General features: G+C 33.0%; 2 protein-coding genes and 1 long non-coding RNA gene across 3 annotated transcripts; 1 reads left to right on the top strand and 2 right to left on the bottom strand.

Annotated features, from left to right (window-relative positions):
* Positions 1-1,498: 1,498 nt before the first annotated feature.
* Positions 1,499-12,940, bottom strand: LOC129905129 (TBC1 domain family member 20). Its single transcript, XM_055980522.1, has 4 exons — positions 12,725-12,940; positions 3,287-4,062; positions 2,100-2,209; positions 1,499-2,011 (listed from the first exon to the last, which is right to left on the bottom strand). The coding sequence occupies exons 1-4, from the start codon at positions 12,795-12,797 to the stop codon at positions 1,801-1,803; spliced, it is 1,170 nt and encodes a 389-aa protein (XP_055836497.1). The 5' UTR covers positions 12,798-12,940; the 3' UTR covers positions 1,499-1,800.
* Positions 12,941-14,466: 1,526 nt separating this feature from the next.
* LOC129920261 (uncharacterized) lies at positions 14,467-15,491 on the bottom strand. Its single transcript, XR_008773215.1, has 3 exons — positions 15,223-15,491; positions 14,835-15,159; positions 14,467-14,773 (listed from the first exon to the last, which is right to left on the bottom strand). It is a non-coding gene; the product is annotated as an uncharacterized LOC129920261 (long non-coding RNA).
* A 71-nt stretch (positions 15,492-15,562) lies between these two features.
* Positions 15,563-16,968, top strand: LOC129920253 (2-oxoisovalerate dehydrogenase subunit beta, mitochondrial). The gene is made up of 3 exons (XM_056001538.1): positions 15,563-16,429; positions 16,508-16,600; positions 16,665-16,968. Exons 1-3 carry the CDS (start codon positions 15,659-15,661, stop codon positions 16,890-16,892), a joined length of 1,092 nt encoding a protein of 363 aa, XP_055857513.1. The 5' UTR covers positions 15,563-15,658; the 3' UTR covers positions 16,893-16,968.
* Positions 16,969-17,269: the final 301 nt, after the last annotated feature.

Genomic DNA, 17,269 nt, shown 5'->3' with positions numbered 1-17,269 from the left:
GCATCGGATTCGGCAGTAAATTGTAAGTCCCTTTGTTTCACGAACAGAAGAATGGTTGAGAGTTGTTAGTTACTAGGCCTGCTCCTTCATGGAGTGTATGACGTGGATCAATATTAATTACCAGCCCTATTCTGCTATTCGATTCACGTGAATCGAAAGATTTTCTTCCTTTGTCACGTCAAACTGGTTTTGAAAATCCTTTAACTTTCGAAAGCAAAGCTTTGCTTCCATCTGTTTTAGTAAATCTGAAGAAAAAAAGATGCCTAAGTTTAATTTTAGCCATCTAAATTGGCTTTGAAAAACCCTTAACTTTCTTAGGCAAAACGTTGTTTCCGTCTATTTTAACAATTCTAAGGAAGAAAAAATTGCTTAAATGTTATTTCAACCCCCATTTAAACGCTTCTTATTTAAGAGTTTCACGTGAATCGAATAGCAGAATAGGGCCGATAGTTTTGTTTTTTAAACGGCTGCTGTCGTAAAACGTCTATTGCATGGTTGCAATCAGGGCCCTATTTCATAGATGATACATCACATCAGATGGTCGTCAAAATTTTGTTGTTCCACGTTGTTGTTTTTTTTTTTTGGTCTGACGTTTCTCATGAAACTGTCCTGGTATACCTTTTTTTACATTAAAAAAAAGCTAATTTGAGCTTTACATTTTTCAGTATAAGAAGGTGAAATTTGATCAGCTTTTTTATAATAACGTGAAATACCGTCCAAGCGAGGTAATCCGTCGGAGCGGATTTTGTCCGATTTCTTTCGAATCGGACAGTTTTTACCTGTCGGAAACACACCTCGAAGCATATTTCGTATGAAATCGGAGAATTTCCGCTCCGACGGATTACCTCGCTAGGGCCGATTGTCTATAAAAAAAAAATTTTCAATCCAGCAAAACAGGGTTTTTCAGAGCAAAAAAAAAACAAACAAAAATAAGCACATTTTTTGGAACTGTGGTTTATTTATATCTCTTTGAACAAAAGCCTCTATTTTTGTTTGTTAGTTTGCTCTGAAAAATCCTGTTTTGTTGAATTCAAATTGCAATATTTTTCGATCTAACTTCAACTTCGGAAACTTGTATACCTTTTTGAAAACTGCAATATCGGGACAAGTTTTCAAAATAATAAACCATTTTCACACCATACAAATTTTTTTCGGTGTGTTCTGAAATAAAAGTAAGAAATTGAGTTTTCATAAAACTTGGAACTGTTAATTAAGTTGCACCTAAATGGCGAATGAAATAAAAAATATTTTGATCGTTTAATTGTTTGTTACTATCAGGTAATGTTTTAGTGAAAGAATAGTAAAAAACAAAAATCAATTATGGACGGAGAAAGCAAAATATTCAATATTCAAAATTTCACAAAAACTGCATTTAATCGAAAACCGTAAGGATTTTGGATAAACAAGTTGCCAAATTCTGAGAGCCTTTAAGCCTATCAGCATATTTCGTTTGATCCATTACTTTTAGGACACCCTGTTTATGCAGTTCAAACATTGAAAACACTTTTTTAATATGTCAAGTCCAACCAAAGCTTTTATTTTTTCATTCATGCTCATGCACATTATTTATAGTTTTCAACAAATTGCATCTATTTACTTTAAATTAAATAAAAGTCTTACTTTTTTATCTTAAATTAACTTATTTTACAAAGCAGTAGTAATAGTAATAATAATATAATAATAATAATAATAATAATTAATGTTCATTTAAACTATTAAATAATATTAACATATAATATTGAAATCAATTTTAAATCCAGGTTTCAATGGGATGTACGTTGCACCCAGATTCGATATTAATCAACTAACACTAGAAGACCAATACTGATTTTTGTAGTAATATGCACAGATTCCGAATAGAATGGAGAATGTTGTTGTAACTATGAATGATTTTTTAAGCAAAAATGTTGGTAATATATTATTGGGAAGTGTTTTCTTGTATCTGCGATCTTCAAGTAATTTCTTTCGAGCAGCAGTACTTCTTTCAACATCTCGTTGACGTTCTTCCAACCTAAAAAAATAAAATATAATTTGTTTAATAATACATAATTAAAAAGAAATTGACACGATATAAATATTTTAATTAATAAAATACTTACTCATTTCGAATCATTATGTCAACGTCTTTTTCTATTTTACTCAGAGGGTACTTTTCGTACAAAATACACGCATTTTTAAGAAGTTCTTCAAACGGGGTTTCATCTGGTAGCTATTGAAAAAAAAATATGGAACAAATAAAGTAAGAATTCAAATATTTGAAGAGAAACTTGAAATTTTAATTTTTGAAGAAGTGTGGTCTCCTGAAAATATAAAGTAATAAAAAGTTTAATCTATGTTATGTTTCCTTAAAATGTCTAAAATAATACTAACTGATCATGTTCAAAACTGCCTAACACACTTGTTCAAATCTACCCCAACTTTATCACCGACATAAAATGATGAATAAATATATTTAACTTGAAAATATTCATTTAAAAACTCAGCGTGATTTAGTTCCAAATTTTTTAACAATTAACGAAAATGTTCTTCCGAATAAATTCTACACCGATTTTCAATTAGATTTTAATGCGGAATCATTCTAGTTAGAAGCCGCTCGTATCAATGGATTTCTTATGGTCCTTGTTGTGACCGATTTACTTCCACTTTTCAAGTTTTTTTTTTCTGTACTTTTGCATATTCTCAAAACAAACATTTCTTCGTCGTTTTAAGATTTTTCCCGACACATTTTCGTCTTTTCAGGTTAAACACAATTTTGAGTGCAATTAACCCACGCAACTCAAAGTTTGTTAATATTTTTAATGTTGAGCCTATTCAGAAGAGCCAAAATATATGTTTGTTTTAATGAATACATTTGGTTTAGAGAGCGTGTGAGAATAGCGGTATGCTTTGAGACAATTTTTATTATCCCAAAGATCCATCATTGCAATATACACGATGGAAGGCTAAAAGTTTGTGAAACAAAAAATGAACCCATTCAGATGAGCGGCAATGTATTAACAAAGAATCTTATATGGTTGCTTAAAAACACATGTTCAAATGTAATTTAAATTATGACTTATTTTAAATGGTCACCCGTATTGCGGCTAATTTCAACTATCAATAATTGATAGTAGATAAATACAAGATTCTTAAGAGCTGTTATTTAACGTTATCCAATAGTACTAAAAATTTGACTATCTAAAAATCTGGCTGATCGTTTTTTGGGGTCTTAGCACGGTTTTCGATCATCAAAAACCAAAACGTGAGCATTAACATAATAATTATTTAAATAATTAATATTATTTACCTGAGAAAGAAGACAATGTATGGAAGCCATGTCACAATCCTCTTTTAAAATTTCATGGGCACGATGTAAAACTATTGCTGCTGTTACATATATCGAAAAATACATTGGTGATGCCAGAAAGAAGTCATAAAGTCTAACCACGCATTTATAAGACTTCAAACTATGTCCAAACCAAGTCAAAACCCATGGCAAAGCAAATAGAGTTCCAACAGATGATTTTTTCAAGAAATTATACAAAATTGGATTTTCATTATTGATTATTGGATAGATAAACATTAAACGCCTCTGTGTGGGATCCATTGTTTCGTGCATACATTCTTTAAAATGACTCGTTGAGAGTTTCTCCATCACAGCGAAAGATACCTTTTCACCAACAACTAAAAGAAATGTTATTGCTACATCATGATATCCCTGGTAGTATCTTAATTCTGGATATTTATTTATCACACGCATTATGAGAACTGTTAATTGGTCCTGCAGAGCAATTCTTTGTTCATATGGAATTCCGGGTGGAAAGCGTTTGAGAGATCTGTTTACATCCAAAACAACTTGATTGTATTCTGAATGCAGCTTTAAATCATCGATTTGTTGTGGCAATTCAGTGTTTGAAGCATCTACTTCAACTAAAATTGGCCATAGAATTTTTCTTAATTCATCACTAACGAGCCCATATTCCGATCGGGCGATCGCACGGCACTCTTCAAGAGTGATTTGGTTGGTTTCAATTAAATTTGTTATATGTGATCGTTTTCTGCTTTCTGCATTGTTTTCTGGGTCTGAAATGAAATAATAAAAAAGAAATAAATTACTTTTGATAAATTACATATAAAATAAAATACACGACTGGATCGCACGTACTTGCTCTTAGAACTTAAATTGCTAAAATTGTTAAGACTTTTTTTACAGGGTATCCCAAAAGTAATGGATCAAATGAAATATGCTGATAGGCCAACTTAAGGGCTCTCAGAATTATGTAACTTGTTCATTACAAATCCTTGCGGTTTTCGACTAAATGCAGTGTGTTTGAAATTTCGAAAAATCCCTACTTTGCAACAGTATTTTGCTTCCTCCAACCCTAGTTGATTTTTGTTTTTTTATTATTTTTTCACTAAAACATTGCCCAATAATAAGAAACAATTAAAATTATGAAAGCGGGAATTATAAAACTACACAACGCGTAGGGTACTTAAAGTTTTACCATGTTTCATAGCCACAATATCCTTTTTGATGTCACTCTCAACTTCGATGTTGATCTTCAGCTTTGACTCAAAATTGAGCTGCTTTAATTTTCTTGCTGGCATTATATGTCGCGATAATCCTCGTACCTACAATGGATAAATTTGCTCACAAAAAATTTAACCGAAAACTATAAACTTCTGCGAATTTGAACTACTAAACCCGTAAAGAACTATGTATAATTGTATAGAAAAAGATCCTAATCCAAGCCATTTCTCTACCTTAAACACACTTCTAAAATTATTTACATAAGTTATACACAGTAGACTCAAATTAATAAAAAATAAAAAAGGGGGTTTCCCGTATGTACGTACATAGGTACCTACTAAACAAGCTTACAAAATAATCACTTTAAGCTGCATCTTAAAGAAAATTTAAGTAAACGGGGTTTTCCCGATTTAAAGCAAATGTTTTAGTTAAAGAGACTTTTTGTCATAAGATGCAATTGATTAAAAAAAATGGAAAAAGAAAGAAATTCGAGCTACAGAAGTTGAACATATGAAGTAAGAAATCCATGAAAAAAAAATTGAAAACGCAAGGTTTTCAATAAAACTTCGATTTTTAGAGGAATTCGACGTTTGAGTTATGAAAGCAAAAAGACCTTCTTCTAAACTTGCGGCAGGAATCAGTCATACCTTGTTCTTTAAACTGAAAGATGTACTCCTCTAAGTATTGGACAACATCAACATCCCAAACATAGGCTTTGTCTTCCCAATTCGGCAGTTGATGTCTTATTCTGTGTCCCCTCTGGTAAAGAAAATATTCTCAAGATATTGGTAACTATTTGAAAGTATTCCTGAGTTCCGACGCCGATCATCTTTGTTTTTCCCAAATTGATTAACGTTTTTGTTTCTCTATCCAATTTCTTTCATGGAAATTCATAAGATAGTGACAAAATATCGTTCGCGTAATCTAGACGTTTTAGATTTGTTGTCAGCCCCAATACGTACTTGCTCTTATGTTAAGTAGCTCTTATTTTATGAAAAAAAAAAAAAAAAAAAAAATAGGGAAAATTATACCTAATTTAATTTTTTAAAAGCATTTTTGATAATGTAAATGTAAAAAAATACATAAAATCTGTTTTTATAACAAATGAAACACCGTTTTTAATGACTGATCAAAAACGAAGTACCTATGCCATCTGATTTCTTGTATATTAAGGAATTTTTAGAAAAAAAAAAAAAATTGAAAATCGTTAGAGCCGTTGAAAAAAAACGCTTTTGCATAAAAATTTTTCGTTGAAATCGGGTAAGTCATATACGAGATATTTAGAAATAAAAAAAAAAACGGTTCTATGGCAGGTACCGTTAATAACGGTGGAAAAAATATTTTTTTTATTTCAAAAGTTGAGTTTTCTTTATAACATTACACACACAAATTTTAATCAAAATCGTTAGAGCCGTTTTTGAGAAACAATTACTTTTTTATGTCCGTTATATGGTAGGTACCGTTAGTTTTGTTCCTAAAAACAAATATTAAATTTCCATTCTAGTGAATCACCTAAAACTGCTAACTACCAAGTTTGAAGAAAATCACTTTACTAGTTTAGACTGTAGTTCAAGGTATATACAAACAGACAGACAGTAAGACTTGCCGGACCCACTTTTTTGGCATTCTCTATCTCTATCATCGTAATGTTAGGTTAGGTGCCCTACGACTCAGTCAAACCAACATTTGGAGTACTAGTCAAAGCAGCCATACTACGATCCTTTCTAACTACGTTGGCAACAACATATGACCCCTTACTTAGACTTCAACAAGTCTTTTAATGCCAAACGAGTCGACTATCGCCATCTTCACTGATGGCTCGAAAATGAACACTGGGGTTGGTGCAGGCTTCTACTCAGAAAACCTCAGGCTCCCCGATTACAGCATTGTCTTCCAAGCCGAGATCCTGGATATCACCTGCTGACATCACCTTTTTCATTGATAACCAAGCGGCAATAAAAGCGAATTCTGCCATCTTAATTAAGTCAAAGCTTATTTCTTGCTATCGCGAAAAGCTTAGAATCTTGGTATGCAGCATAATGTAAGACTCTGCTGGGTTCCCGGCCACAGTGATGTGTTCGGCAACGAAAAAGTGGATGAGCTTGCAAGGGACGGCTCAGTACTTGATCCCTCTCTCATAGACCATAACATCAGAACCCCACAATGTGAAATAAAACGAAATATACTCAACAATATTTTTCGAAAAATTAATGAAAGATGGAACCTCCTAGATACCTGCGATCACACCAGGAAACTATGGCCGAATTACGACGAGAAAAAATCCAATAAGATCTTACTACTTAGTAAACCTTTCTTAAGATCCCTTATAGGCGCCTTAACGGGACATAACCTACTGGGATACCACAAAAAGAAAATGGGGCTTAGTACGGATGATCTAAGTAGAGGCTGCGGCAATGAGGACGAACAGGAAAACACTGTTCACTTCCTCTGTCACTGTCCAGCACTCTGCCGCACTAGGAAAAAAATTTTAGGAAACTACTTCTTTGATGAATAACACGGTGTTACAAAAATGAGGTTTCAAAATATACGCGGGCGGAGACCTATCAGGTTTTGTAGAGCTAGTTGCACTGATTACGAAACGGTATTTGAAAATCCCCTAACACCCCCAAAATCTGGAGTTACGGGCAAAAAACGGTTTTTTGGACCTTCACCCATTGAAAAAATTCTAGCTTCGTCAATTTTTTACCCATTTTCGATTTTTTTACAGTTTCTGATAGAAGATAAATATACCTTTTCAACAATGTATAAAACATGTAACTCGGTTAAGCCACTTAGAATTTATAAGCTGTCAAAGTTCAAAAATTACATTTTTTTCGTCATTTGCCCAACTTCGGCATCAATTTAAAGTATATGTTTTCAAAACAACATGCTATTTAAAAAATATATTCTAAAACTATATCTATTTCTCAATCAATCGAGGTATTTTTTATGAAAATCACTTCAAAATTGGCTTAGAAAACAATTTTTTTCGATTTCAGCCCAGATACAGAAATTCGAACTTTTAGGTATAGAACAAAAATGTTGTTTCGGCACGTAGTAGGATAACTTGGGCGCCAGGATTTGATATCGGGTTTTTGTAGAGGAGCTCAATACAAACATTTTTTTCTTTGGGAGGGGGGTCTATCTCTCCCCGTTTAGGTGGGAAAACAGATAACTGCCTCAATTGATTCCTAATCGAACAGTGAAAACTATATGTTTCTATGTCTTCTAGTTTATGAGAAAATTGAAAAATAAAAACAAATAAAAACAAAAAATATTTTGAAAAAAGAAAAATCTGATAAAATAATTTTTCAATTTTCTCAAAAACTAGAAGACATAGAAACATATAGTTTTCACTGTTCGATTAGGAATCAATTGAGGCAGTTTTCTGTGCGAGTATTTTTTTTTTATTAAAATTCACAGTCTGGACAAAAATAGTATAAAATAAGTTTTGAAAAATTTTTTTCGCCTATTTTTAACTTTGAAATCGATTATTTCAAAAACTATTGGTTATATTATATTGATTTAAAATTAGAATCAAATGTACAATTTTGCCTTTCGGAAATGGGATAATTTATTACTGTAAGTGTTGCCGTTGTTTTTTAATAATTGTTTTTTTATTTTGATTTTTTTTTAGAAAAATGCCCCTCCCACCTAAACGGGGAGAGATAGACCCCCCTCCCAAAGAAAAAAATGTTTGTATTGCGCTCCTCTACAAAAACCCGTTATCAATCCTGGTTTATTTATCTTCTATCAGAAACTGTAAAAAAATCGAAAATGGGTACAAAATTGACGAAGCTAGAATTTTTTCAATGGGTGAAGGTCCAAAAAACCGTTTTTTGCCCGTAACTCTAGATTTTGGGGGTGTTAGGGGTATTTCAAATACCTTTTCGTAATCAGTGCGACTAGCTCTACAATACCTGATAGGTGTCCGCCCGAGTATATTTTGAGTGTTACACCGTGTAATTAGAAGAACTATCAGAACTCTCAAGCAACAGCCTAAGGAACTTTGTCAAGTCCTCCAAATGGCTCGACAAACAGCATTCATAGGTTAACACTTTTTCATGAAGTTACAAGGGATCTACATTGATCTAAGTGTGACCGTAACAAAATCAACTGTCAGCACATATAACCTAACCTAACCATCGTAATGTTATGTCTGATTGTTATCTTGAGTTCGATTTTTTTACGAATCCTAAACTTGCTCTATAGTATGTACCTATATCGCAAGTAAAAATAAAAGGACGTAGAAAGGAATTCCTTGATCAACATTATTTATTCCAAGTCAAAAGCTGAACCTGCTATAATACAAAAATATTCATATGAACACTATTATTTTGTGCAACGTACGTACCTACCTGATTCTCGTTTATAGCTTATTTATTTATTTGTTTATTTATTTATTTATTTATTTAATATCAATTAGAGTTTACAATCTCAAATAGACTAACGAAATTTTTAAATTATACATAGAATCATTATAAAATTAAAGCTACACAAAAAAATTAAATTATTTATTAACATTATTTAATTAATATAAAAAAATTAATTTTCTTTAGCATTTAATCACTAAAGAAACGAACAAACTTTGTGGTCAGATATTTTAATTTAATGTATTTTTTAGTTCCTTATTGACCGCAATAAATCATAAATAAAAAACAACACAGTAAAATTTAATTTTAAAACGTCAGTTTTTTATTAATTATGGGAATGCATTTCGGTCTAACTTGCAGACCATCTTCAGCGAAATACGCAAATACAATACAAAAGAAAAAGAGAAGTATAACAAATAGCCAGAAAAAAGAAGAAAATAAGAAAAAGGAAAAAGTGAAAATTTAAACAAAATTTTTGACATATTCGGAAATTTAAAATGTAAACAAAATGCAAACATAAACAAAAAACATTATTTTATAATAGAAAATAAAAAAGACTCGATTGGGCTATTGTCAATGTTCATTAGGTTGTCGGTTATAGAAATATAAGCAGATTCATAAGCAAAAGTTCAACCTACCATCGGAACAAATAGATGCATACATTTTTGCTATTGAAAATTGTATGAAATATAATTGTTTTCAATTTAGAGATAAATTTTATTCAAATGAATTTGGATGTAGCATGGGCAATAGTCTCTCTCCACTAGTAGCTGAAGCTTTTATGACAAAACTAGAAAGAGAGCTTAAAAATGAAGGCTTACTTCCAAGGATCTGGTGGCGTTATGTGGACGATACTTTTGCAATCGTCAAATCATCAGACGTCGACAAGATTTTAACCACAATTAACAGCCGGTATAAAAGCATAAAATTTACTTATGAAATTGAAAGCAAAAACGATCATACTCTGCCTTTTTTGGATTTAAAAATCACTCGCATCGGACGAAGGATTCAATTTTCAGTTTATAGAAAGTCAACAACTACAGATCGGTACATTACATCCGACTCTTTCTGTACTCAACAAAACAAAACCGCATCTTTTAATTCCATGATTTATCGAATGTGTCGTTTACCACTCTCTACTTTGGATTTTAAATGCGAATATGAACATATTCATTTAGCCCAAACAAATGGATTTAAAAAATCTGTCATTGATGCGCTAGTAAAAAAGTATTCAAACAAAGTGAGAAGAGAAAATATTTCAACCCTTTTCACTCAAACTCAAAATTCAAACAAACATCGAGTTTCTATGTCTTATGTACCAAGCATCACGAATCGACTCAAACACGCATTTAAACAAGCCAATATGAGCATTGTTCACACAAGCAACAACAAATTACGAAATTTATTAGGTTCCACTAAAGATAAAAAACCATTAAACGAAAAAAGTGGCATTTACCAAATTACTTGCCCAGATTGTCAATATAAATACATTGGACAGACGAGACGTGCGGTGAAATGTCGAATCGAAGAACATCGTCGTTATATCGATAAGAGAGATGTCAACAAAGCAGTCGCAGCCCACGCTTTCGATTTGAATCATGATAAACCACATAATATGAAGCCGCTTGAAAATAATTTTAAATTAATCAAAACAGTTCGATATCCCTCTAAACTAGATGCTTATGAATCTGCTTATATTTCTATAACCGACAACCTAATGAACATTGACAATAGCCCAATCGAGTCTTTTTTATTTTCTATTATAAAATAATGTTTTTTGTTTTTGTTTGCATTTTGTTTACATTTTAAATTTCCGAATATGTCAAAAATTTTGTTTAAATTTTCACTTTTTCCTTTTTCTTATTTTCTTCTTTTTTCTGGCTATTTGTTATACTTCTCTTTTTCTTTTGTATTGTATTTGCGTATTTCGCTGAAGATGGTCTGCAAGTTAGACCGAAATGCATTCCCATAATTAATAAAAAACTGACGTTTTAAAATTAAATTTTACTGTGTTGTTTTTTATTTATGATTTATTGCGGTCAATAAGGAACTAAAAAATACATTAAATTAAAATTATTTAATTAGTTAAAAAATACAAGTTTAACATATTTTTGAATGAGTTTCTACTCAAATGGAAATTAAAATCTATATTATTTGACACATTATTAATCTCCCTAACACTGCGAGTCATAGGTTCATTAAACGCATAATTTACTCTATGAACTATTTCGCGGAATAAGGTTCGAATTCTTAGTTCTCTAGAAGGAGCGTAAAGATCTATCAGCGATAACAAATAAGGACAATCAATATGATATGATAAAATATCACTGACAAAATTTATAGCAAACATCTTACGGCGGTTTTCTAATGTCTGTATACCAATAAGCTGACATCTAACGTTATACGAAGGCATTTCAATGTTCCAGCCTAGTTTGTGTACTACAAATCTTGTAAATTTTTTTTGGACATTTTCTATTCTTGTAATATGAACATTGTAATGAGGATTCCACACTACGCAGCAATATTCCAGGACCCATCTAACATACGAAACATAAAGGGCTTTTAGAGTGTATGGGTCCCTAAGACCAAACGAATTACGAAAAATAAAACCCAACATAGAGTTGGCTTTGTTCACCATGAATTCTGTGTGATGTACAAAGTTTAGCTTGTAATCAAATATTACTCCAAGGTCTTTTTTAATAGAAACTCTTTCAAGGACATGATTATGCATATTGTAATCGTAAACGATAGGTAACTAACGACGAGTAAACGAAAAACATTGACATTTGGATATGTTTAGGGCTAATTGGTTTATATTGCACCAGTTGATAAGATTTATAACATCATTTTGGAGAAGTGTACAGTCTGTTAAATTTTTTACACGTCTCAAAAATTTTAAATCGTCCGCAAACATAAGACACGTTGAGTTAGTAAGGACATCAGGAAGGTCATTTATAAAAATAAGGAACAGCATTGGACCTAAATGACTCCCTTGTGGAACGCCGGAAGTTACAGAAAGGGAATGAGAGATAATCGAATCAATTGAAACCATCTGGCTGCGTCCTGTAAGATAAGCTGTCAGCCATTGAAGCATGTTGGAATGAAAACCTATGTTCTCTAATTTTTGTAATAAAATTTTATGATGCACCCTATCAAACGCCTTTGCAAAATCGGTGTAGATAACGTCCACTTGGTAGCCCTTTTCTACCTATACCTCAATAACAAGACTGATAGGTACTATTTATTTTGTTTCTTTTATTTTGGAATAGTCAATTATTCTATTGTTTTCTCTACAGGTCAAGTTTCTTTTAACAAACTTGTTTAAACTACTAAACGATATGAAAATAACAAAAACAAAAATCATAAAAATGCAATATATTTAAATCTTGGTGGGTAAGTCTATATCTATGCATTAATGGTGATGTTAAGAAAGAAATCTAAAACCAACTTATCACGTAGGTACTTCAACTACATAATACTGTATACAGTGTCTAATCATTCATCAATTTTCTTTTGTAAAATAAAAAAAAAAAAACAACTTGTACTTTTATTTAGACCTCAAGTTCAACTCAATATAACATAAGCTTTTTCGCTAATTCTTTAATCTTATCACGCTATTTGCAAGCCAACCATGTTAAATTGCTCTTCGACCCTGTGCAATCACTTGTTTTGTAAGATTGCAAAATTGATCACTGTATGTTTTGTATTCGAATTTAAATTATTCATTCAACTATTAATTATTCATATTGAATAAACATACATTATAGTACATTAGAGAAGTGTTTTGTTATGTCTTTTTTTTTTTTCTTCTAATTCGAATATTTTTGTTCAATTTATTTACCATTTTCGAAAGATAACTTTGTGGCATCTGTAATCGGCAGAAGAGGTTCTAATTCGTTTATTTTAGAAGGCATTTTGACTGTTGCACATTTAATTTATATTAAATTTTATTTCATTATTTTTAAAACGGAATTGATAAAAGAAATCGTTTTTTTTTTTCTTCTTTAGCTTCTAAATACGAGGGTGACAACACATATGTGTCAACCTTTAATTTTGGAAAAAGAAGAGGAGATATTTTTATTTCCAACAAAAACTTCCAGGGAAATCATGTAAATTTTGTTCCCTTTAAGCCAGTTTACATTCAACGGGTTTTGAAATGATAAGGTGTTTTTTTTTATTACGACTGGGCTAAATTGGATAAAAACGCAGTCGGGCCATCGAAAAACTATAAAAAGACTGGGAGCTGAGCTGTCAAATCAATTTTGCCTACAAGCTGTGAGATGTGGTGAATGACCTACCAAGTTTCTGTGTGTTGCGTGGCTAAATTTTTCAGTTAAATTTGTTGTTGCTTTGTATACATTCAGGGACTTCATATCAAAATTACAAATACAACACTTTAAACAATTGGGTTTTGGGGGGTGAAACATACGAAAGTTTCCAGTCTTGGTATAGTTTGTCGATGGTTTATCCAAGTTCACAGTTGGCGTAGCATGAATACCCCATTGACGAACTATACCAAGACTGGAAACCCTTCAAGTAAGAAAACGGAGTTCAGAAAAGACACTCCGACCGAAAAACGGGGTTGCACTAACACACTTGCAACTTTTTGTGTATGAACACAAAGTCGAAGGAGAAATAGTGGTGAAAAAACCAATCCATATAAAATCGGCTCCGCGGTGATTATAATTTCCATACTAATTTGAGCCGCCTTCGGACCCGTTTCTGAGCCGAAGTCGGACTCAGCTCCGCCTGAGGTCTTGGTATTGTGACTTGGGAAATAGCTTTCCACGCCATCTACCACTTAGAGCGACAACCTGAAAATGATATAGATCAATTTTATGATTGTAAAATGATAATAATATGTGTTTATTTCTAAATCATATTTCTAAAATATAACAAAAAGTATAATAATTCTTATGGAAACTACGTTGAACGGCAAATCGAAAAATAATCTATATCACTTTGAGTTTTTGGCGCTATCCACCAGGTGCCGTGATTCCAAGTGTCAATAGTTTGTCGATGACCACGATTCTCGATTGGTTTTTGTGTATGAACACAAAAAGTTACAAGTGTGTGAGTGCAACTTCGTTTTTCCTCGTATTTCGCGTTTTTAGGTCGGAGTGTCTTATCTGAGCTCCATTTTTTTGCTTGAAGGGCCATTTCATGAATTTAATTTTGAATATATCGCTCTGCCATGGTATAAAAAGAGAAGGTATGATCATTAGAAAAAACTCAGTATCGAGAACTGTCAAAACTTATGGCTACTTAAGGTTTTGACAGCCCAGCCCATTGAAATTGTTGTTGTAAACAAATTTGTCTTGGAAATTGTTGTTGCTTTTGACTTTGCCAAATGCCAAACGTCAAAACCTTATTACCCCATTTTGTAAGATGGCGGCTCTAATGATCATACCTTCCCTTCAAGCAAACAGGTCCGACCTCGGTCCGAATCCGCTCCGCCTGAGGCGGAGCTGAGTCCGACTTCGGATCAGAAACTGGTCCGAAGGCGGCTCAAATTAGTATGGAAATTATAATCACCGCGAAGTCGATTGCATATGTATTGGTGTGGTAAAAATCTCCATTCCGAGAAAACGGAGCCGAAGGCGGACCTGAGCCGGAGCAGCGAAAACCTACCAGAAAGAGGAATAAGAAAGGGATGACATTTCGCATTTGCGACCAAAAAAAGAACAAGATTTATTTTTTTTTTCACTGAAACTGTTTTATTTTTTATTTTATTTTGGCAAACGAAATTTTCACAATAAATACAATATAAAATACAATACATTTTTTTTCATTTTATTTCATTTGATGCTGCTGCTGTTGTTGGTGTTTTTTTAGATACCCAATCGCATGTTTCACCTTCTAGATTTTTCTTCATCATTAGAGATTACATCTACAACACAAGAAGAAACAACATTTTAACCCAAACACTTTGAGCGATATATAAAACATACCTTTTTTGTTTTCCATATAGTTTATAATTTAATAAAATTGTTTATAATTAATAAACTAACATTATACAAACAACGACACGAGACACGACGCGACCAAACACTTCAACAAAAAATAACAAAATGACGCTTTGGCTCTTGTTGGCCTTGTCATTCTTTTCCTTTTCTCATTTTTCACCACGATTCTCGTTCGACTTTGTGTTCATACACAAAAAGTTGCAAGTGTGTGAGTGCAAGCCCGATTTTCGCGGTCTGAGGTAGGAGTTTCTTTGTTGAACTCAGTTTTCTTGCTTGAAGGGTTGTCTTTTTATACCATGTCGCTCTGCAACTGGAAAAATCGTTTAATGTAAATACCATCGACAAACTATAGCAAGACTGGAAACTTTCGTACGTCTTACCCCCCAAAACCCTTTTGTGTACAGTGTTGTCTGTGAATATATGTGAAAGCCACCACGTTGGTAAATGACGTTAACACGCATACATTTATAGATTCACGACTTTCACCACACATCCAACACGAACACAACGATAGATTGACGACATTCACCACACCTCGCAGCTTCTAGGCAAATGTCATTAGATCGCTCAGTTTCCACACTTGGTATTTTTTGTTTATGGTAAATACTGACTAAAATTCAACACACACACGATCTCTGCAATTGGAAATTGGAATATTTAGGTTAAAAACACTATTGGAAAGATCCATAGCTCTTCTGCTCTTTTTCTTATCAATTAAATGACAATTGACATTCGTGATAAAAAAGAATAATCAATAATCACGTCACATAAAAATATATCAATTTTTTTAGTTTCCCTCTTGCCACAATATGTCAATCGTACTACGAAGACCACATTTAAAAACAATATTCCAAGCTGCAATCGCGCAAAATCGCTCACATTTCACCTACTATCCGGATAAAACAAATGATAAGAATGTAGCTGTTCAGAAGATGAACATGTTTCAGGCTATAAACAATGCCATGGAAATAGCTCTCGAAAATGACAAATCAGCTCTTGTTTTCGGTGAAGATGTTGGCTTCGGAGGGGTTTTTAGGTGTTCTTTGAATTTGCAAAAGAAATATGGCAAAGAACGAGTTTTTAACACTCCCCTCTGCGAACAGGGAATTGCTGGTTTTGCTATTGGTGTGGCCAATACAGGAGCAACTGCTATTGCTGAAATTCAGTTTGCAGATTACATATTTCCTGCTTTCGATCAAATTGTAAATGAAGCAGCTAAAAATAGATACCGATCGGGTAATATGTTTAATTGCGGTTCACTTACCATTCGAGCTCCTTGTGGGGCAGTAGGTCATGGGGCACTTTATCATTCCCAAAGCCCTGAAGCTTATTTCGCACATACTCCTGGTCTGAAAGTTGTTGTTCCTCGTGGGGCGGCCAAGGCGAAAGGCTTGCTTTTGGCATGCATCAAAGATAAAGACCCTTGCGTTATATTTGAACCCAAAACGCTTTATAGGGCAGCAGTTGAAGATGTTCCGATTGATTCTTATACTTCACCTCTGGACAAAGCTGATGTTCTAAGGAAAGGAAGTGATGTCACTTTGATTGGTTGGGGGACTCAAGTTCATGTTTTGCTGGAGGTATTTTAAAAGCCAGGAAGTGGCATGCATAGCCTTAATTTTTGTATTAAAACATGAATTTGTTTTGTATTTTTCAAGGTTGCGGATTTGGCCAAAAAACTTTATGGTGCCAATTGTGAAGTAATTGACTTGGTTTCTATATTGCCATGGGACAAGGAAACCGTTGTAAATGTTAGTAGCTCCCGATCTTCAATGAATTAAAATTTTTATTTTAACAAAAAATGTTTACTTTTAGTCGGTTAAAAAAACTGGACGAGTTCTAGTCGCACATGAAGCTCCATTAACACAAGGCTTTGGAGCTGAGATTGCTGCATACATTCAACAAGCATGCTTCCTTAACTTGGAAGCACCTGTGTTCAGGGTTACAGGTTGGGATACACCGTTTCCTCATGTTTTTGAACCATTTTACTTGCCTGATAAACACAGATGTCTGGCTGCTGTTAAAAATGCATTAGAATACTAATAGTTTCTTAATATTTTGTAATATTTTGTATACATTGGTTTATGTAAATAATATTTTGTACATTTATAAATGTTAATGTCCTTGTTTAATGAATTTCACGCTCTTATTGTTTGGCTAAAAAACGATTCTTTGCACATAATGGAGCGTCCGCATTTAGGCAGAATGAATTACTTGTAGTTGGCCTTAGAAATGGATCAATTCGAAACCGGAAAGCTTGCCGCCGCTTTTTGTTGCCAACTTGGCGAAAACTAGGGAAAACAGATACGTGGAAGAGTTATGATAGTGTGATGAGTGAAAGTTGAAAATGAACTTTTAGAAATCAGAAATTATTCTATTCAGGACTTCTTGACTAAGCCCTCAAGGGATACGCGAAAGAA

Source organism: Episyrphus balteatus, chromosome 1 (genome assembly GCF_945859705.1).
Source record: "Episyrphus balteatus chromosome 1, idEpiBalt1.1, whole genome shotgun sequence".
In the NCBI taxonomy this organism is placed as follows: Eukaryota; Metazoa; Arthropoda; class Insecta; order Diptera; family Syrphidae; genus Episyrphus; species Episyrphus balteatus.
This window is presented reverse-complemented; position numbering and strand designations above follow the sequence as displayed.

Coding starts and splice junctions, on each gene's coding strand:
- LOC129905129 (XM_055980522.1), bottom strand. CDS start 12,797: ATGCCTTCTAAAATAAACGAATTAGAACCTCTTCTGCCGATTACAGAT. Junction 4,063..12,724: donor AAAGTTATCTTTCGAAAATG/GTAAATAAATTG, acceptor ATTTCATTTCAG/ACCCAGAAAACAATGCAGAA. Junction 2,012..2,099: donor GACATAATGATTCGAAATGA/GTAAGTATTTTA, acceptor TTATTTTTTTAG/GTTGGAAGAACGTCAACGAG.
- LOC129920253 (XM_056001538.1), top strand. CDS start 15,659: ATGTCAATCGTACTACGAAGACCACATTTAAAAACAATATTCCAAGCT. Junction 16,430..16,507: donor AAGTTCATGTTTTGCTGGAG/GTATTTTAAAAG, acceptor GTATTTTTCAAG/GTTGCGGATTTGGCCAAAAA. Junction 16,601..16,664: donor ACAAGGAAACCGTTGTAAAT/GTTAGTAGCTCC, acceptor GTTTACTTTTAG/TCGGTTAAAAAAACTGGACG.